Here is a 22,364-nt window from a genome sequence, read left to right as displayed (position 1 = left end):
CACCATGAGGATATTCCGCAGCAATATCTGGAGGGCCGCAGTCTCCCCATCCATCATCTGTACTGTAGCCCTCTGAAACAACAATTTGTTCCAGTTCCTCAGACAGTGATCTCATCCAAAAGATTTGCCTCAGGCGTTATAAAAACTATAATATCCACAGAATGAAGAGAGACAATTGGAAAGGCTGGAGTGATCTACTACAGGACAGACCCAGAAGAAAAAGCAACTGAACACAACATTTTGTCAAAGGAACCAGCCCTAACTGTTCCTTTAAAAAAGCCCAACAATTTCCGTGATTTCCTCACAACAACTTTTGGGGTGTCCTGGTTTTTACTTTTTGAAATATGGTATGGTATCAGCTACCAACAATGCCTTCCTAGTGTCTGTATAGGACAAATAAGAAGGGACCCACAGTTAAGAATAAATAGGCACAATGCTTACATATTTTTTAAGGCAGCATAAGCTAGTGGGAAGATATTTCATTTTCTCAGGACACACTGCTGCCGACCTGAAAGTCACCAGCATTTAAAAACAGCAAAAACTTTTACGAGGACTCCAGTGTGAAATTGCTGGATTAGAATTCATGAGTAAGTTTAATCCTATGTATTCAGATCAGGAATTTCTGTCTCATGATCTCTTGTATTTCATGACCTTTTGGCCCAGTTGTTCACAATTGTTTTCTCTATAGCCATGTATATGAATACAGTATAAGTTTGATGAACTGGGCTCTAGTCCACCAAGTCTTATGCTGCAATAAATTGGAGACTCTTCAAGGTGCCACAAGTCTTTCTGGTTGTTGTTGCTTTTTTTTTTAAAAAAATCAACATGCCATCAGCCTATGTGCTTTGTGGCAGCAGAGTCCAAGCTTACACACCCTGCTATATTTTACATCCTGCTACTTCTGAGGGCTGCTTTCCAAAATCAGCTGAAAACCCAACACTTAATATAGCACTATATTATCTAACACTGTCCACCTCCATGTCCAGCATCTTTCATGTTTGCTCAGACCTGCAACTTGCCTTAGGGCCTTCTTCGCAGCGTGCATCCTGATGGTGGACAAACTAATTTGGATTGTATTTGCAGGCTGGTGCTCCTGAGTTAGATGCTGCATGGTGCGTTGCAGAAAGGCCTGATGATGAAGTGGTCTCCATCCTTCCTTAGCCGACAAGGAGTAGTGAGGATTATTATGGGAAGAGTTGACCTGGCCTTCAGAGTGAAAACTTGGTTCTGGCAGCTAATTCCAGAGGTGGGTGCTTCTTGCTTGCCTCTAATCTTCTCTGTGTTTTTTAATTTTTTGTTTACTTTACGAGTGAAAATGCTGAATCTCAATACTAGGGGAAGAGCTAGCCCAAATCATTTTGGTGCCTCAGGCAAAGGGCAAAATAGTGCCCCCTCCCCTTCCCACATACAGAATTCAACAGGACTGGAGACGAACCTGAGTTCATCAACACTCATAATGGCTGTGTGTGTTGGCTCTTTCTGCATCCGGAATCTCTCCTTCACTGTCAGCTGTGCTCATTAATCACCACCACCCTGAAGTCCCTTCATTAGTCCCCCAGAACTTAGCCTGGATCAGAGTTGTCTTATGTAATAATTGTTTAATTTTATAAAAACCAAACAAAGATTTCCATATATGCATGTATCTGCAAAATATAAAACCACCGAACCTTTTCATTTTAATACATAGATCTCTTTAAAATAAAGCCCACCATTCATTAGATGAACTGGGAGAAACAGCAGAGAAGGAGAAGAACTAGAAAGCACTTTGCACAATGAAAATAGCTCTAATATGATTATTTAAGAAAAATCACAACAATAATAATGGATAAGGAGACATTCATCACATATGGCTGCTATAACTGGTTAATTCTTTATAGGCCATATGGAGGTTCCACCACCCCACCCTAACCAGGCACCAGGGCCTGAGTCAAAGATTTCTGCATGCACCATGCAGTTGTGCATGTGCTGCTGTGCTTAAAAATACACACACCCATTCCCCCCAGTGACATGGCTAGTGCTCCTCCAGTCCTGCTGGCACTAATTTTTTTGTGGGGGGAAGAGGGACACTGGACTCAATCTATTCATCACCTTCTCTGCCTCCCCTCCAACCCCCCTCTCCAAGGATCAGTATAGATGGGAGTTGACAATGTGTTCAGCTGTACGCTCTTATGCAGGCTGGATCAGATCATTTCACTCCTACTTCAGCCATTACACTCCAGTAAGGGAGATCAATGAACAGCAACCTCTTTCCACTCACAGATTGAAGTCTTTAATAAGCCAAAGAGCTTTGAGATTGAGATGAGAGACGGTAGTAACACTCGGAATTGTTGATTACCGTTTTGAGTACTGATTTGCAACTGTCCCAAATCCCACAAGTTATTTTATGTGTTTTCAGTTTGGGAAAAGGTGGCATAGATTATATACAGTGCAGTTCAGTGAAGCAGCCGGCTGTTGCAGACTTAAGTGCTCTCTCTCTCTTGTGTTTGCTAAGTTGCATAGCATTAAGAGTTTTGGAGGAGGTAGGGTGTATGCCGGGGCCCTTCTAACCCCTGGACCCAGCAAGTGTTGAAATCTAATCAAGGATTCTAATTCCTGGAAAAGCTAGGCTAGCTTCCTGGTGAGGTGACAGACTAGGTACCGATACTGGGCTACTGATGGAACAGAAGTGGCTCAGCACCAGAGGGCAAATGGGTGGGCTCCCTCCCTCCACTGGCTGGAAGTTAGAGAGATGAGGGTCAGAGTTGAGAGTGAAGTTATGTGAGTTAGAAGATTGAAGCAAGGCAGCAGGCTGGCAAGGCAGAGGGTCAGAGTGATGGCTGATTTCTCTTGCAATCCAAGCCTGTGGCTATGGGAGAAGCAAGACCCTTTTGGGGTGTGAACCCCTCCATCGTACAACCCTCCGGGTTGTATAGAAGTGTAAATCAACTATATATCATAAATGCACCATAGCCTCCGCTGTGCCACACTCCAAGGAAACCGAACCCTGGGTAAGTGTCACGGGGAGATCAGGGTGGTGTACAACAACATAATGGAAAGACTTCTAGGCTTGAGCAGGGAGCAAACCATTGTTGGAAACAGGAAAAATGAACTCTACCCTCCTAACCCGTCCCTGTCCCGTCCCGTCCCCAGTTTCAATGGATTTGTGCTGCAGTGGATACAATGAACTATTATTATTATTAGCGCACTTTCATGACATCTTTTAGGGATCTTGTTGCTGGTTCTGGCCCCATAAGATACCTCTTTTAAAACATTTAAAAACAGAAAATCCATAATCCCAAAGGTGACACTTCTCACAGATTTTGTGTGACAGAAAGAGTAAATGAATATGCTAATTCCAGAAGACAAGAACTGGATTGTCATTGTTTGAGGAGACATAGCTAAATTACTTTACCCCTCTCCTATTTGTAAAAGCTGGTCTAAAAGCAAGAGGTTTTGATCTCTAACTCTAAAAACCACATTCCATGCATGGTTCAGGCAGCCAACCTGGCTTTTACAGAGAAGGTGGCCTCTAGATGGCAGTAAAGTCACACTGCTGTAAGATCCCCTCTCCTGCTCTATAGGCACTGTGACCCAAGGTAAGTCTCTTTCCAGGTTTTGAAGCTTGTTGTACAGTTACGAACTCCTCTCTGACACCCAGGACAGCTGGTGTCAAGTCTGGCTAGCAAATACAAGGCCAAGTGGTCTGAGACTGTGTATAGAAGCTTCTGGCGTTCCTTTGTATCCTTAAAATGAGATTTAACCAATACAGAATCTTACCATCTTTCTGTTAAAATGAGCATTAATGGCATATTTCTTATTCTACCCCCTTGCAAAATGATGACATATTGCTAACCTATTCATTTTGGGAGCTACTAGAATCCAAGTATCTTCAGGGAGTGTCGTATGCTGGTGATTTTCATCATGTTTTGTATTTATTATATCCTTGTAGGGTTATTGGAGTGGATAGCATTTAGCATTCACCTTTGGTGAATTTGGTTTGAATGTTTTCAGATCAGCATTCCTATCAAAAGCAGAGCTAGGAGAGCGCAACCGGTTTGATGGCGCCAGAGGTGGGGGGCAGGCGGATTCTGACCGCTTAAAGTTGAGACACCAAGATCCACCACTGTTCCCATTTACTGTAAATCACCTCATGTTGATTCCCTATAGCAGTGGTTTTCAACCAGTGTGCCATGGCACCCTGGGGTGCCTTGAATGATGGTCAGGGGTGCCACGGGCAACACTGGCCTCCGCCCCTCTTTCCTTCCCTCCCTCCTCTGATGCCCTCTTGTCTCTCTGCCTCCCAAAGGCTTGCACAGTTTTTTGTTGCAGCAGCCCAGCCTATAAGCTCCACAGGCAAATGATGCCTCTGCTCAGAGACCAGGGACAGCAGTAGGGGCTGCCCAGAGGACTCCTAAGGAGATGGGAGAGGAGAGGAGGCTGAGGGAACACTCTACAAGGGAGGGTGTTTGAAAAAGTGTGAGAGGCTGCCAGATCTGCAGGCAAGGGGTGACATAACTGGGCTCCTGAGCCCCACACGGGTGCTGCAGAAAGAATGTAGTTGGTCAAGGAAGCTGTGGACTCAAAAAGGTTGAAAACCTATGCCCTATAGTATTTGAAACCCCGCCTCCCACCATTCAGTCTTAGCCAAATCCATTATGTATATGTAGTCTTCTATTGCTCCATTGAAGTGTCTGGTACAAAATGGTAGAATGGCAGTGGGCTGAGACTGTTTAAAGCGACACTGAAAGCGAACTATATAAAACCTACTGCATTCCCCATATCTACTAAATTGGTTCACCTGTAAAAAGAAACCATTAAGACATTTGGCACAACTGGTTCTTAAACAATAAATATATAAATATATGTCAGCTGCTAATAATGAGGATGTGATAAATATGGTTACTAGTATCTCATGAAGAAGCCTTGTGCATGTTCACTCAGAAGTAAGATCCAATCAGTTCAGTGAGCCAAACTCTCAAGAAAATGTGCATAGGATTGTAGCCTTAAAATCATAACTGAGAGCCCAAGAATGCATTTTGAAAATAACAAGAGCCCCTCAGTTCCAACTAAGGTCAGGTTCTGCTAGTTTTGCAAATCCAATTTCCTCCTACTGTGGGAAGAAAGGAGTTCAAGGACGATGGCTGTAGAAAGCAACCAAGGTTCATAAGACCCCATCAGTTACCTGTCACACACCCCCTTGAACATTTTATATCAAGCTCCTTTGTCATGATTTTCCTACACCAAAACCTCCGAGAACACAGAAAGAGGCACAAACACCAGAATGAAATGACAGACATTTCATTCTAGCAACTTTTAAGATCCAAGAGGGAGAGTGGAATCAAAGCTCTGCTTACAAGATGCAAAGCAAGAAAGGCTTCATTATGAAGCTAAATAGCTGACACTCCAAACCAGCGTTGAAGCTATAATATTTATGCAAAAAAGGTAAATAAAATAAAATCTCCTTATTTGTAGCAAAGCCTACTTTGCTGCGCTCATAAATATGACTTAACAGTTTAATATCTGTTCCAACATTGCACCTTATTCTCTGACGATCCCTGTTGCTGCTCACCAGGAACATAGAGGGAACATGATTAATTATTACTATTTAAAAGTGCTTCAATAAATCTAGGAGGAGATGCTCTTTAAGCTTAGCCATGGTGCGACAGATTTGCTGGAGAGGAGAATCTCCCCAAATGGGGGATTGCCTTTTACAAATGACTGTTCTGGAAATCAACATGTCTTAGTCTGGAGGCAGATGCTGATTTTCAAAGGAAGAAAGTGATTTGAGAAAGGCACTATTTCCAATAGTGAGCATACATATTTCCCTTCTGCTACCATCTCATCTGGATAAACAGGGTCTGCAGGTTGTTGAAATAACAAAGAAAATCTCCTTCAACTCTCTTTGGGGTAGAGGGGTTTGTTTCTAGTCTGCAATGTGTGTGTTTACTCTGATTTTCCCCACATTTTTATTTTTTAAAAAATATTCCCCCCAATCCAAGTTTGAATAACAGTTTGGCAACATGCAGAAGGATGAGCTGGGAAACAGCACAAACTGGAGAAAGAAGCCAAATGTGCATGGATATGCCCTTCCCTTTCTGCATTGTCCTTGCCAACAGGTTTCTCTCTCCAGGAAACCATCTCACCACCAGGGTGCGCTGTGAGTAGGTGGCAAGGCAGCCCTTCGGTTCAAAGGAGGACAGACTGGGAAGCAAAGGTTTCCAACTGAGGCAGACAAGGAAGGAATTAGAAGCACAGGTGCAAACAGCAGGCAGTGAAGGGGGAGCAGGTCCCTGTCAACCTTTGTTTGGCCATTTTCTCAATAATTCACATGGTTAAAAAAGCAACATCAGCAGCAGCAGCAGACGGCATGGTAGAGTGGCAGCAATCACCTGACCTCTGGGTAGCTGAGTTGCTTCTGCTTACCTGGAAGGGGAGGGGCAAGGCATCGAGGAGGTCAGCGCAATGCAAACACATCAGGAGTTTCGGTCTGTCTCTGCCACTGCGTTTGCACCATGGTGACCTCCCCACTGCCTTGTCTCTCCACCCATAGTAGCAACTCAGTTGCCTGGAGGTCAAGTGAGCACTGCCACTCCACCATGCCTTCCTCTACTGACCATTAATTTGAACTCTGTACCGAAACTCTTCCTAATTCATTCTTTGTGGGGCTGTCTTGAGGTTGCATTGCCAGATTTCAATCTAAAAAGGACCATAGGATCTTAGGGAGGGATCCAGGGCAGATCTGACTCCCCCTCACCCCAATCCAGTCCAGCTGTGGGTTATCTGCCTTGCGTTCTCCTCTGCTCTTTCCAGTCAAAGGACCTTAAGGATATCAGAGCTTGGGGATTTGGCAACTCAAACCAGAGAATTTACAGCTATCCCTAGTGCGCAAGGGCTGTGCTTCCTCCTTCCTTCCAGCACTGTAACCAAAAGCATGGACTGTGGAGCCCTAAAGGTGGCTGTGATGGGGAAATCTCTTTGTTTGACTCTCCCATTTTGTTGCCAAAGGCCCAGTTCCAGCCTGAGCCTGGCTGGGCTGAATGGAGAGATTGAACCCAGCGACAAGAGATCCATTCCTCAAATCGCTGGATCTCCAGACTCCCAGGCACAGCACAATGTAATCAACCCATATACTGAGGAACTACGGTAGTGCACCTCCAAAATCCATGCTGCCTTTCCTAATTTTAGTCGCATTTGCATTCATGGAAGCAGGGCAAGTTTAGGACGTCCTGTTTTCTCCCGACATCAGGCAGAGGAGCCTCAAGTCCATAGGGGTGATCCAGAGTCACTGGAGATGGGTTGACTTGGTTCCCAAGGGTAGCGGGCTCCATCACTCCAGGAATTTGTGAATATCCCCATTGAGCTGGTACCGGGGCCCCATGGCAGGTTCGCTGAGGAGCGGGCAATGAGCCGGGCCGCACTGGCAAGTGTGGATCATCATGACGTTCTTGGAGAAGGAGCTCCCATCCGGGCAATGGAAGGGCACGCTCAGGGTGCGAGTGCGCAGAGGGACACAGCAGCGGCCATCCAAGCAGGACCCGCAGTAGCTGGGCTGGTAACGGCGTGGGCTCTTGCAGCCGGCGTAGCTGAACCTCACAGGCTCACGCACTTTGTGTGTCCGCAAGCACTTCTTGCCCTTCTGAAAACAGGAGAGGAAAGTATTTGCACTGCATGCAAAAGAATACAGCCCAGGAAAGCTGTATGCACACAAAGCATACAGCTGGAGAACCTAGAGTCATGAATAGAATAATTGAATTGTAGAGTTGGAAGGGAGCATGGGACAGTTGCAGGAATATGCACTGTCACGTATGGGGATCAAACCTGCAACCCTGGCATTATCAGCACCACGCTGTAACCAGCTGAGCTTTTCTTCTTTCTAATAAACAAGCACACACACCTCTTAGCCCCACAGGCACCATTCCTGTAATGTAAGCCTGGAACAGAACATCTCTCCATCTTGGGCCCTAATCCCTCCTGTTAGGCTCTCCCGTTCTCCAAAATGTGCCATTTTGAATGGTTGGGAGTGCAGGCAGACTCAGCTCTTGTGCCCCAGATGCTGGGCTGCTGTGGTTAGCAGTGCCTCCCCTATTCCCTGCTCGCCCTCTTCCCACCTTCCCAACCTCACCTTTAGTTTGGAAAAATCAGGTTTCCCGCAAGGCCTGATCTGACACAGCTGGGTTTCTTTGATCAGTTTGCACTTTGGGTTGTCGCTGGTGACGCGGGTGGAGATGCCGAAGCCACAGCTCTTGGAGCATGGCGACCAGTCCGTAGTCTGAGCCAAGCACTTGTGCTGTTGCTTTGCCACGTGGCTTTGGAAGAATGGCCTCCACGCTGGGGAAGAGAAGGGAATCCCAGTTACTGCACTGTCATTCTGAACCCAAAGGGAACGGTGAGCAATGTACTGCCAGCAGCTACACACATTGGCCAAGCATAAACTGAGATTGAAAGGGATTAAGTTCCTTAAGAGATGTGGAACACGTCTGTTCTGTTCTCTGGATGTTACTAGACTACAGTTCCAATCATCCCCAGCTACTGGCCATGCTGGCTGGGAATGATGGGAGTTGGAGTCCAGCAGCACCTGGGGAGCCACAGGTTTCCTGCATCTTCCACAAACGGAAGGCAGGCATTGATGGACAACAGCAGAAGGCAATTGTCTCCTTGTCCTGTTGATGATGAGCTTCCCAGAGGCATCTAGCTAGCCATCATGCTGAGTCAAGATGACTCAACAGGATTCATCGTAAGCCTCCATGGCAGCCACACTGTTCAAAATGGCAACTACAGAAAGAGGCAAGGCCACATGTTGGGTAGGAAAAATGGGAAATGAGTTTGTAGGGGGGAAATGGGGGAAAGAGGGTGTGGAGGGGGGATGTGGAGGCTGCTCGGGACTCTGGCAACTGAGAACCCATCAATTCCATTTAGACTAAACTGGCATCTGTAGAATAAATTCCCAGTAGGTGCAAACCCTTGTATTCTGGGAAGGGAATGCCTGCATTCCTCTTTTGCCATGAAACCACAAAACAAAATATGCAAGAGTAGTGGCATCCCGACTGACCATCACTTGGGAGCAAGAGTGATACAGGAGATTGTGTGAACAATCCCTCTCAGGCAGATTTAATGCTTTTCGGTCCCTCTCTTATGCAGCCACTGCCATGCTTAGCTGAAATAGCAACTGGGAACCAAAGCAAATGCAAGTGAAGGATCACATTCCCTGCCCCTCGGGAGCATCAGATATAGATCCTGAAAGGGCAAAGGACGACTCCCACTCTTACCCCTATTTATGTTCTGTGTCTCCACCCTGTTTAGATGCCTCTTCCACGCAACACAGTGCCAGCTTTCCATTTCCCGCCCTTGGAGCAAAACGATTATAAACTCGGCCAGCTGCATCTTATGCACTTCTTCTCGGGGCGCAACCTTTCCCTGAGTGCCTTGGTCCACAGACCGCATGAGGCTCAAGCAGTAGGAAGTGAAGACACCAAGATACTGGGAGGGAGCAGGAAATTTCAATATTCCAAGTAGAGTTAGTAGCAAAGCCACTAGATTGCTGTGAACAGATAAGGTAGCTACATCGCCACTAGCTTGTGTGAGATACGGACCTAGAAATTGATAGCGCAAGGAGGTTTCATGGGTGAGATGGTTTAAAGAGGTTTAAAGGAGCAGCTTGTCATCAAAGAGCAATGCCACAGAGTAAGCAGATGACTTTTAAGCCTTGCAATGCGGCCTGCTAATAAACATCCTGGTATGACATCCTATACAAAATTTAAAAAATCATTCCCGTAGCACCTTAGAGACCAACTAAATGCCTCTGACAGATGCAGTCTCACTAGCAATGGCTAGAAGTTTCATCTTTCTTTGCTACTCCATTTCCCATGGTGCAGATGGAACACACTGCTGCACAGCTCATAAAGCAGTTTTGTTTTTGTTTTTTTGGTCCAAAGGTGCCTATTGTTCTAAGCTGGGGGGGGGCGTGAATCCCTACAGCCATAAATCACCTCATAACTACCTATATTCAGGTCCCCAAAGCAATTGTTTAAATTGTGATGCACACCAAATTTAGCAAGAACCACAAATACAGTGCCTAAGACTATCCCCACGCAGACACTCTATTCCTATGCAAGCATTAGAGTGACTTAATACAATGGAAAACATCCAGTATAAAGAGATGCCTTCCATTTTTATTTATTTTTTAACATCATTGGGGCGCCACACCCCTCAGAAATGGGGTGCCTTCCATTCTAAGGATTTCCAAAGGAGCAGCCATGTTAGTCTGTTGTTGCAAAAGAAACCCTTCCAGGTGGATGCCAGTCTCGCCATGCATTAGCAGGAGGGCCGCATTCCCATCTGGACAACCTTCAAGCATTCACAAGTCAGGGGTGGGTGGGCCAAGAGGCAAAGGGAGCTGAGCAATCAATGCACATTTTAACTCAGACAGTACACTAGTTTCTAGACTCGCTCACACGCTCCATGCAAGCTTGAGGCATTTTCAGAGAGACATACCAGCCTGCCAAGAAGACTCAGGAAGCATGCAAATCCAGGCTAGCAAAGCAGTGGTATCGCCTGGGGATGTACTCAGTGAGGGGGTGTTAGGTCTTTAAGGTGCCACAAGCCTCTCGGTATAAATACAGGCAGAAGCTGAATAACATTCCTGCTCCTCCAGTCGCAACAGCTCTGACAGCACCCCTCAGCCCACACCTGGTAGGTTTTTCCAGTGTCCGCCTTTGCCCACGTAGATGAGCTCGTTGTCACTGGAGTCGCCATTGGTGTTGTACTCAAAGGTGACCCCTCCGTACTTCTTGGGTCCTTTGCTGCACACAAACTTCTTGCAGCACTGGCCAGGCACCTTCAACAGTTTGGGACTGGGGCAGCCCAGGGAGGCCAGGGGCAGCTCTAGCGGGCAGAGCGGCTGGCAACCCACAGCCCCGTCGATGCAAGTGCACTGGTGTTTGCAGCTGGGCTGGAAATTCTCCCCGTTCTGGTAGATGCGGCCATTGTATTCGCAGGTCCGGCCTTCTTGCTTTGCTGAGGAGGTAGAAAGGTATGTGTTATTCAGTTTCAGGAGTTGGATTAAAAATGAAAAAGTGATGCTGACTGTAAGGTCCCTGTAAGAGAGGACCCAGCTACAGGTATCTGGATCGGTTTCAAGAAGTCGTCATGGAATTGCACGGGGGCAACAGTTTCAGAGATCCTTTGAAATAAGTGCCAAAAGGCAAATGGTCCCTGACATTCATCCCAGCAACACAAAATCCTCCATTCACATAAACTGGTGTCTAGTTAGGGATTGGCATCCATGGTTACCACAGAGCAATGATGGGAGACCAGATAATTTAAAAAAAATAGCCAAGAGGTGATAGGGTGGGGGAGGACTCTGAGTTCACTTCCTGCTCCCCTCTGCTCATCTGCAACTTCAGGCCAACCTGGGAGTGAGCTACATAACAGCAAGCCTCATCCCTGGAGATGTGAAAAACAGAGCAGGACTTAACCTGCCAGCGTCGTAAGTAAGAGAAATACACTCCTCTGCAGAACTAGGTTTTTAGGGGCCACGTCAACAAGAAGAGAGTGTTTGGAGCTTTAAATAGCCATGTGAAAACAGGATGCGAAGAGCTCACATGGACCGAGATCGGGTTGCAAAGGCCTGAGCCACGCCTGGAGAGCCTCCTGCTACATGCAGTGTGCTTCCCCCTGGCCCACAGAGATGTGTCCTTCACCTTACTCCCCTGCAACTATTTAGACAATTTTTCACTTGCTGCTTGCTCTTTTCTTAGCATGCGTGCTCATGAACGAAGATCTATCTTCTCACACTTTCCAGCAAGGGGCAGTGCTCACACATACAGGGAAACAGGTGGTCCCAGACACAACCGTGACCCAAGTAAATATACAGAATTGAAGTAGTCTCGAGGAAGGAGTGGGGAAAGCATGCTTTCTCATGGGAACAGTGTTGCCCTCCAGCATCGCCTCCAGCTCAAAGAGAGAGAAGTAACATGTAGCTTGCATACATGGAGCCACAAGATGAATGCTAATACAGATCTAGGACCTTCAGTGTTTCCAAAAGCAAGTGTGCTCTTGTGTGTGAGCATCATAAACCTGCTACCTAGAAGGGAGCAAAATACCTGGTGTAGAAACTGCCAAGGAACTCCCCTCCTCCTAGTCTGCAAATCCGGTTTTCTACGCACTGGGAAAGAAAGAGTGAGTGGGTGGCCCTGAAAAAATGCTCACCACATCCATGAGAGAAGATAGAGGAAGGGAGCAACAGAGGTTCACCCTCCACCAAGTGGAGCCACAACTCAAGGGTCCCATCGTCGCCCAGCTGCCCCCAGAGATCTCTTTCACCCCTTATGTGCCTGCAAGGCCACACCAGTCTTCTCCAACCTGGCACTTCCAGATGTTCTAGACTACAGCTGGTGCTGATAGGAGCTGTGGTTCAAAATTGGAGGGCACTAGCTTGGTGAAGGCTGGATTATAAAGTCACTTCTCTCCAACTCCTGAGCTCATGCCATTTCAAAGCAAGCACACACAGAGAGAGGAAGGATAAAAACAGTCATTGGAACAAACAAGCATGAAAAAGCTGCACAAATATTTTGCTTGGGGCAACTCGCGCCTTACTTAGGTGACCGGCAACAGAAGTTGCCCCAAGCAAATTTTCCAAGAAGCACTGAAGGAAACCCTTGATCAAGAGACTGGCTTTCTCAAAATGCTTCAGGAACAAAAATATTTGCGCAACTGTCTCTCCACACACACTCCTGTCCAATGTTTTGTGCCTCTTCACACACAATTTCCATTAACCTTTCTATCGTCATGGCAATGCCACGATGGATTCCACAACTACATCCGTCACTAGAGGGAGGTTGGGTAAGATGAAAAAATTCCTTCAGTAGCACCTTAAAGACCAACTAAGTAAGAGACAACGTATTTTGCTACATCTGCAAATTACCTTCACCAGTCCTCATGATGGCTCTGCCCAACCCTTCCAGACTTTGATCCTCTTAAAAGAAAACACACCTGGGACACGGGGACCAGTCATCCCTGATATGATTGCCAAAGCAGAATATGTACATCAACAGGAAATCCTTTCCTAGTCTAGCCCCAATGTGCCTGACTAGGCTGGAGGAGAAGCCTTTGCTCCTTGCTCCTTCATTACATTAGGTGCCAGATTGTGATTAGGCGCCAGTTTAGTACATAACATGCCACTACCCAACATAGTTGGTTGCTGGTCAACACCCAGCACACTGTATATGAAATCAACTTAAAATCACAGTAATGATTTCAAAGCACTTTCTTGCATATAAAATCCAAAAAAAAGGTAACCAGCAAGCACAAAAACACTCAATTGAAATTACCATCATGACCATCAACAGGATTAAGTAGCAGGAAGCATGGTTTATTTTCTATTTATTTAAAGCATGCACTCTGGTCAATGACAGAAATAAATTGATTCATTCATTTAAAGCATTTATGAACCAGATAGAAACTTTTTAAAGATATATATATATATAGTAGTAGCAGCAGCATACTGTGTTTCTTTCACAGTGCAATGTAGGTTTACAGAACGTTTTCAAAAGTTATCACTTTACGATCACTGATAAACCATGACTCCAGCCAGCCCCACACACACAAAAAAAAACAGCTGTAGAAAGATCAAAGCCCTTGAAGGACGTCCCTCCTCAGCTCTGTCCTTTCGCTCCTCTTACCCCAACAGATGCCCCGATTCGCCGAGGGGTCGGCCCCAAAATTGCACTCCAGGCCCTTGTGGGGGTCGCAGGGCGAGAGCTGGTCGCAGTCCTCATTGAGCTGCCGGGCGCACACTTGGCAGCAGCCGCAGTCGTCCAGCACCAGGCTGATTCCGGGGGGGCAGCGAGGCTGGCCGCCAGGGGGGCATCGGCACGTGGCGGGGCAGCGGGAGGCCACCTGCAACGAGAGAGGAATCCTAGAACTGGAAGGGACCACGAGAGTCATCTAGTCCAACCCCCTGCAATGCAGGGATCCTTTTTGCCCAACAGGGGGCTTAAATCCATGACCCTGAGATTAAAAGTCTACTGCTCTACCGACTGAACTATCCCAGGGAGGTAGGAAAGGCGGAAGCTGGCCGAGAGGAGCACTCCGCGGGCAAGTTGGGAGAGCTGAAGCTACGGATCAGGGCCCGCCCTCCTCTCTTACAGCTTGCGGCGCTTGTGGGATCTTTGGGGACGCGCGGATCTTAACCTTCGCCTGGCCGCCTGCTATGTATTTATTTTAAAGGCCACACCAAAATAGTTTCCTAGATGGCGCTACATGCCACGGAGTCCCGGCATTCTCGGCCTCCCCTACCAACGTGCCCGTCCCCTCCATCCCAAATAAATCTCCGTAATAAAATCCCTGCCACCACCATCAAAGCAGCCCCGCCACAGAGGCACCGGGGCTAAAGCGGCGGCGGACTCCCGGGAGTCCACAGGGGCGGAAATTAAAAACTCACCTTAATGCTCGGTAAAGTTCTATTCCTGAGCTCTTCCACTCTGGGCAGGCTCGCCAGATTTAAGCATTAGAAAGTCTTTCACACACCGGCCCGATTCCGCACCGCTTCGAGGCACAGAACACCTCCCGGGACCCGGGGATCACCCCCATCCCCACCGCAACCGGCCGGGACGCGTGTGAATAAATGCGGCTCCGCGAGTGCAGTCACGTTGGTGAGCCCGAGATCCGCCGGGAGAGCCAGCAGAGGGGGCCGGCGGCCCAGCTAGAAACTGGAACCCAGAGTTTAGCGAGAGCTCGCTAGCATTTGATGAAACAGCCCCTCGTCCCCTCCCCAAATGATTCTCGCTGCCTGGTGCTTGGTCACCCCGTCTGTTGTCATGGTCAACAACGTTGCGCGCACATTTCACTTGCCTAAGCGGAAGAGAAAGAGGTGGCTAAGCAAGAGCTACTCACCAGGGAGATACAGAGCAGGAAAGCAGCGCTAATCAGGACAGCCTGCCTCATTGCTGTCGGATGGGAGGAGACTCCAGAAAGGCAGCAAAAATACCAAAGGAGATGAAATAAAATAAAATAAAACGACTAGAGAAACTAACTCTCGGGCGATCCGGATGAGACAGCCAGTGGATCGTAGAGCAGCTGCAAAATTGTCCCCAGGATCCTTCGGCTCTGTAAGCTCTCCGCACACTCGCACACCCCTTTTTGCGCAACTTTCAGTACCTACAAAGCAACTACGTTGTTTCTGTATTTATATTTCCCCGGGGCCCCTCCCACCTACCGGGCTGGGAGCAAATAGGAACCTCCTCGCCGGCCAATAGCAACGGTGGCGCACTTCCAAACATTCCAGGGGAGGGGCTTTGGAAAGGTGGGAGGGGCTGAATGAATAGAGTCATTCATAAAATTAGAAGGCTAGTGCATTCCGAGGCGATGCGCGCGTAGTCTCGCGCGGGCCAGGGTGTTCCGCTAAGCAGAGTAGCGCTTTTATGGAGACTGCTGAATAAGGCTCCTGCTCCCATAGGGCACATCAGTGCACAGGCATACCAGTATGAGGAGCAGCCGCGGCCACAGTCATTCCTGACATGCAAAAAAACAAATTAGAGCGAAGGAAAAAATCACGGGCGAAGGAAAATAAGCAGAAGGAAGCCAACGTTTGCTTGGCCAGCGGCAGCCTCTGATCTGACACACAGGCAGATCAAAGGCCCACGAAACCAGAGAGAGACAAATGGGTGGGGTCTTTCTGGGGGACCAGAATGTGACTAAGCGCGTGATCCATTTACTTGGAAGTAAGAGCCTTTGAAATAAACGAGACTTCGGACTGCGCACGCACAATATTCATCCTGCAATTGTAAAATCATTAAATTGTACCAAAGTGGCATCAGAGGGGGCAACAAGCACCACCAGATAAGGGCTGAGGAAGATAAAGTGTGGTGTGTGTGCATCCTCTCCTTAGCCCCTTGGAGGAGGGATGGGATATGTACCTAATCAAACATCTTTGCAATAGTGTAAGTTAAATTTCATCCTTTTATCACATTTTATAATTGGGAAACCATGTCCTGGTTTGCCTTTTTAAACAAAAGTACTGAAGATCTGCAAAAGGATTTTGAGAATGAATGATTTACCTTGAAATATTAAACTGATATTGTGATTCAATTGCATGGGGCTAAAGCTGCTTTCAAGTAAATTACATTCATTCTGCTGAAGCAGAGACAAAACTGATATCATTGAGCCTGGCTATATTGGCGCTAATAAGAGATTGGTGATTTCCACTTACCATGAATCAACTGTGCCTTGCAGACATTAATGGGGCCAAAGTTTGGGCAAATGAGCCATCCTTGTAAATAATATGACAGGATCCCCACCACCTCCAATGTTGAGGGCCCAGCCATCATTTTTTCATGGTAGATCTTCATACTATAGTTGCTGATAGAGTTGAAGTAAGCCTTCTCCACTTACATGGAAGGTGTTGTGAGTTCACTAGAGCAGTTTCCCAGATGGAAACAAGTAAAAGCAAGAAATTCACCCGCCCCGCCCCCTACAATCTGTTAGATTTATTGGCCACATACTGTAGCTGCCAGTCTGATAACTATTCACACAGCCCTGACTGTTATTCCGTGCACCAAATACAGGGTATTCCACCCCCACCACCCCCGCTGACCGATCTTTCCCTTACATACAGGAACTGATGTCCATTAATATCTCTGCAAAGGGCAGGCTAGAATTAGAATGACAAAAGTGGCTGTTCTGAGGACCCCAGCTGAGCCACACAGGGGCCCCAGTTGGGTGGGTCCAAGTTATACACCTTCCAGCTAGTTTTAACTTAACTGATGCAGCTGGCAGGGTAAGAATCCCTGGAAGACAGAGAGCTCCAACTGTGACAAGACTGCTAGCTTAAGATGTGGTCTGTACAATGTTCCACCTTCTATTGAGAGTCTAAGGGCATGCTCACACACGTGTGCTCATTACTTACTTTCTTATAATTTGACATTACTTTATTAATGGCACATTTATTTATTTCTTACATTTATATGCCTCCTCCTCCTCCTCCAAGGAGCTTGAGGAAGCGTACATGGTTCCCTACCCCCTTTTTATCCTCACAACAACCCTGTGGCATAGGATAGGCTGAGAGGCAATGACCACCCCAAGGTCACCCAGTGAGATTGATGGATGAGTGGGAATTCAAACCCAGGTCACCCAGGTTATCATAGTTCAACACTCTAACCATTACACCACACTGCCAATAGCAGTGTTCTTCAGGTAGCTCACAAAAATAACATAATATGTCAAATTAATAAACACAGAGCAATAAAACAGTATGTGAATTCCAGCATTTAAAAATCAGCAACTTAGAGTAAAACACCATAGAGAAAAACACAGTATCACTATAAGTTTGGAACAGATCTACAGATCTGGAAAAATATAAGTGGATTCAAATAGTCACAGTTATAAAACCCTGGGAAACTTAAAAGGTGCCAAAAAATCACAGAGAAAGTGATTGATTGGGGGGGGTCATCATCAATATGTGAGTGCTGGGTACCATTCTGAATTAAGGTGGTGGACCAAAACATGGCTTTGGGATGATGTCACCTCTTTCTTGGCATAGGTTCGGCTGCCTCTTGAGATATCATCACCCAATGTGACTTTGATGTGACGTTGCCCAATTTCTGGCATGATGGGTCCAAATTCACAAATTACCCTATTCATTTAAAAATCACAATATTTTATGGTTCCTGTAAATTATCAGGTGGCACCAGGCACTTCCCACAAGTATGGCACAAACTTCAGAAGAGAAAGGAGAGGATCAAAGATCCAGCACTACCCTGCTTGGACAGCTCCATGTCCCAGCTGCCATGTCTGATTCTTTGGGGAAAGGGTAAGTACAGAGGCTTGACAAGGTGGTCTCTGCCATGGACCAATACTACAACCATCATGTTATCTAAGGCCTGGCCAGTTTTTAACCTTATTAAATGCCCAAAATTCCCTTCTGGAGTCAACAAGCAAGCAAAGGCATGTCCAATAAGAATCAGCGTGTTAGCTTCATTTCTATGTCTGAAATCCTATTTGTCACTTTCTCCCTGCCCATCCTTCTCAGGGGACAGTGCTTTTGCAATGGCATATGGTTGGTCACTGTGGGATTGAACAGGATGCTGGACTATGTGGGCCTTTGTTCTGATCCAGCAGGATTCTTCTGATGCTAGGAAATGTGTTGTGGATACTCTCTGCCCACCTGCCTTTCATAGGGTCAGTGCTACCTGCAAGGCTGCAGGGAGCTAGTCAAACCAGAGCCTATGCAACCACTCACCTGATTGTAATCAAGGACTAACCCCCTGTTCTAAAACAGCCATTGAGGGGGGCCAGAAGCAAAAGAGAACAGGGCTTCTGCATCGTTAATAGCTGCATAGAAAAATAAATTTCTTGCAGCCCCCAGCTACACTTACTGAAATTCCCTCTCCCACACAGCTATGGAAATGTGCAGGGGAAACTGTTCTCTTTTTTCACCAGACCACCCCACAGCAGTTACCCACTCAGCTGCATAATGTTATACTTACCTATTAACTTGCATGTCCATTTTAAACCTGGGATGCTTACCTTTAAAGCCATAAATGGTTTGGGGCTCAAGTACTTCAAGCGGGATCTCCTTTTACACCAATCTGCTTGCCTGCTAGGATCCTTGGTCAATGCCCTTTTCCAATTACCACCTCCATCAAGTGATGGGGGTTGTTACAAAAAGGAGGTGGGTTTTTAGGTGGCATAATGGTGCCCCAGCCATGCAATGCCCTCTCCAAAGATGTATGTCTGCTGTCAACTTTGCTGTCTTTTAGGCCACAAGCAAATACTTCTATTAAAAATAAATAAATCACCTGGGCATTTAAAAACATTTCCTTTTTGTTATATTAAGTATTTTAAGCTCTTAACTGTGTTTATGTTTGCTGGTTGCTTTGCATGCATTTATTGTCATTTTACTTGTTGCTTTAAGGTTTGCAAACTGCTTTGAAACTGTCACAGATGGGTGTTGGCTACTCCCGAGTAAGCACTCCACACCTCCTCTGGATTTTCAGTGTTTTATTTTGCATGCTATATACAGTGGTGAGATGTCTCAGATCATGTCTGCTCTGCATGGGGCAGAAGCCCGCAATAGCCTCTGGTGGGCTCTGACCCAGCCTTTAAGACTGGTCCCCAAAATGCCCCTCCTACTGGCGCTACGGGATCCCCATTGTGTCAAACCTTTCTCCTCAGCTGCTGCTGATTCTTCCCTCTCCTTTCCACCCTCTGATGCAGCTGGCTCCACCCCTTCTTCTCTGCTTCCCAACTGCAGTTGAGGCTCCAGTATGCTGCTAGAGCCCTGGAACCTCCTTCCTGCCTTGATGCTCTTGCTGCTGCTCTCCCATCTGATGGAAGTAAGCAGAGTGAGCTGCTCTCTGCAAGCCCGCTCTCTTACAGAAACCATTGCTAAAAGGGGGCATGTGCGTGTTTTGAAGAAAAAAGTACTCATCCAAGGAAAGCCCAGGGCTGGCCTGGGTTTAGCGTGCAAGAGATGGAGCAGGCTAACCAGGTTTGACACTGGCACTGTGCTTAGGGGAGCTGCCGCCACCTTACTGCATACTGATTTTCAAGCAGGTAATGATATCTGGTTCATACAGACACTGCAGCACCTAGAAACAGCCTAAAGCCGATGCTTCCCATTCTTATGTACTGCCTGCACTTCTGATGAATATTATATACATAGGGTAGAAATCAGTCGTCGAAAATTTACATGGGTTTAAGCTAGAGCAGGAGTAGGGAACCCTTTTCAGACCGGGGGCCGCATTCCCATCAAGGCAATATTCCAGAGGCCACATACCAATGGTGGGCAGGACTAGAGGCAAATGGATGCAACTTTTACCTTTGTACAGTAGGCTAGCTACTATCTTCCATACAGGCAAACAAAAGGCATCAATAAAGTTCAGGGATACATCCCAGTCAGGCAAAAACATGCATGGAGGGTATGAAGCAGGACTGGGGAGGGAGTATGACTTGCAGAGAATGCCAAGGAACAGAGAGAGAGAGAGAGAGAGAGAGAGAGAGAGAGAGAGAGAGAGAGAGAGAGAGAGAGAGAGAGAGAGAGGCCTGGCAGACTGCATTTGTGCCTGCGGTTCCCCAACCCAGGGCTGGAGTGTCTAAAGAAGACAGGGCAAAAAGTATCCTAGAAAAGAGAGAGATAGGAAGATAACCTGACACATAATAAGTTAAAAGAAATATAAATATTTATTCTAGTTAAGATGGCTCTTAATATTCTAATTAAAATATTTAATCTAGTTAAGATGCAGAAAGGCATTACTAGATGTTCAAGAGTTACAAACAACATCCCTCTCACAGTGTCTGGTATATAGGGATAAGGTACACTGAAATATTCCACCCCCTTAAGTTAAACCTGTTAGGCGTGCCTGGAGTGTTGTGACATAAACTGTGTTTCATTATGCACAGTTCTTTTTCACTTCTCTAGGAACTGCTCTATCCTTAATAACCCTGCAGCTCATCAAGTGCATACATTTAGTTGTTGTTTTTGCTGTTTTTGCTTTCAAGCAGAGTGTTGGCTGTTGTCATGGTTCAGAATATCAGCAAATGCCGGGTGCCCTGCCTCTGCACAGTGTGCAAGTCCCAAAATATTTATGGGGGAGTCTGGGAATCTGGAGAGAGAGAGATTGGGGCAGGGCTCTGGAGAGAAATCTGCCTGCCTCTGGGAGGGCAGGTGAGGTCAGGGTTCCAATGCCAATCTGTGTTGAGTGCAAATGGGGTCTCTTTGAGAGTTCAACATTGATCAGCTACGTTTAAGCCCTCCCAGAAGAATGCCATGCCTGGTGACTGATCAGGCTGCACACTTAGAATCTGGAGAGCGGCGAGCCCCAAGTACCACTAAGTTCACGCTTAGACGTGGATGCAGAGCTTCACATTCGGAGGGGAAATGGCCTGATGCTTTCATGAAGCTTCATTGAAAAATAAACAGGTATTACTGTATAGAAAAAGGAAGCAAACCGCATTCTCCATCCTCTCTCACCATTTCATCTCTCTCTCTCTCTCTCTCTCACACACACACACACACACACACCAACCAGACTATGTGTGCAGTGAGATTCCTGGGATGCTTGCTGAACCCTCAGGCAGCTTCCTCTGTGGCAAAAGCCCCTGCTGGACAAAGGAGCCTGTGTGCAAGCAATTCCCTTTCCACCAACCCTGCTGGTCACTGGCACCTCCTCCGTGCTGTGTGTGTGTGTGCACGCACACACACACGCCTATGTGCAAACATCATCACTCCTGGGGAATGGAAGGGGCAGCAAGTCAGCACTAAGAACGCTGACCTGGGCAGCTTGAGCAGGGCGGATGAGCATCCCCAAGGATGCGAGGAAGCACAGGGAGCCGACTCCAGGGAGAAGGCCTTCCTTCAGGCTGGGACAGCTGGGGGAACTGAGAAAGCCAGGCTGGATCACAGGGGGCTGCAGCAGGGTGAACAGCAAGGTCAGTGAGGCAGAGCCCAGGCAGGGTCAGAAGCAGCATAAAATGCAGAGGGGCGGAAAGCAGGAAGACCACCAGCAGGTGGCGCCCCAGCCAATGATAGGCAGAACTCCATCCTCCTCACGGCTGTGTTCTGCAAGGGTAACACCGAGACTAAGGGGGAGGAAGGTGACAGCCAGGCCAGGGCCACTCTTTGGACTGGTTGCAAGTAAAACAGGAGGCAGGTGGCAGCTGGCTGAAGTTGCTGAGACATTGCCCTCTTTGCACTAATTGTCTCAATTGATAAAATACGATGCAGCAGCAGGGCAGGTTTCAGGAGGGGCACCATTTTCTTGCTCTCAGCCTCCCTTAGCTAGGCTGTGACATTGGATTCCAGATATTTAAATGCCCAAGGACCAGGAACTAGGTGAAAGTTTGGAGCTAGGGGCCAACAGCAAGGGGGTAGCCTCGTCTCTACACAGCAAGACTTGAAGGGAAATACCCCAGAAGGAAGATCCCTCCTATTGGGTTCAGTTTGGCTTATTCATCACTGCACATGTCCTGGTTCTGTTTTGTCCTTGAGGGCTTGGGTTCCAATAATCATTATTTTAAAAGTGCACATGGTGTTTGTGTTTGGGGGTTTCCTATGAACAGGATAAAAATGGGGCATGTTGGGAGCTTGGCCCAAGGATCCAATTACCAGCTCCTTGGCATCAGGCAGCAAGTCAGCACAGGCTGGTCACCCGATCCCTACCTGCCAAAACAGCCCTGATAAACATGCAGCCTATTAATAACAGAGTGGCACTTGGACAACGCTACAAACACTGGCAGAATTGGGCCTCTACCTTCAGAAGTCCTGTATCCCTGTCCATTGGAACTTAAATTACTACAGTGCTTACTGCCCACTCCAAAGTGGATATCTGGTTCTCGGTCTGTGACCCATGAGGCATCGCTCTCCTGCAAAGACTGGGGATCAAAGCCAG

The 22,364-nt window shown here is 47.1% G+C and overlaps 1 protein-coding gene across 1 annotated transcript; it reads right to left on the bottom strand.

The window, feature by feature from the left end:
* Positions 1–3,155: 3,155 nt before the first annotated feature.
* LOC118079981 (CCN family member 1) lies at positions 3,156–15,151 on the bottom strand. Its single transcript, XM_035104842.2, has 5 exons — positions 14,872–15,151; positions 13,659–13,875; positions 10,666–10,992; positions 8,102–8,307; positions 3,156–7,615 (listed from the first exon to the last, which is right to left on the bottom strand). Exons 1-5 carry the CDS (start codon positions 14,920–14,922, stop codon positions 7,307–7,309), a joined length of 1,110 nt encoding a protein of 369 aa, XP_034960733.1. The 5' UTR covers positions 14,923–15,151; the 3' UTR covers positions 3,156–7,306.
* Between the last annotated feature and the right edge of the window lie 7,213 nt (positions 15,152–22,364).

This window comes from Zootoca vivipara, chromosome 2 (genome assembly GCF_963506605.1).
Source record: "Zootoca vivipara chromosome 2, rZooViv1.1, whole genome shotgun sequence".
Taxonomy (NCBI): Eukaryota; Metazoa; Chordata; class Lepidosauria; order Squamata; family Lacertidae; genus Zootoca; species Zootoca vivipara.
This window is presented reverse-complemented; position numbering and strand designations above follow the sequence as displayed.

Excerpts from the sequence above, each read along its gene's own strand:
- LOC118079981 (XM_035104842.2), bottom strand. The coding sequence starts at position 14,922 with ATGAGGCAGGCTGTCCTGATTAGCGCTGCTTTCCTGCTCTGTATCTCC. Across the intron at positions 8,308-10,665 it reads ACACTGGAAAAACCTACCAG|CGTGGAGGCCATTCTTCCAA; the intron begins GTGTGGGCTGAG and ends TCTCTTCCCCAG. Across the intron at positions 7,616-8,101 it reads CTGATTTTTCCAAACTAAAG|AAGGGCAAGAAGTGCTTGCG; the intron begins GTGAGGTTGGGA and ends TCCTGTTTTCAG.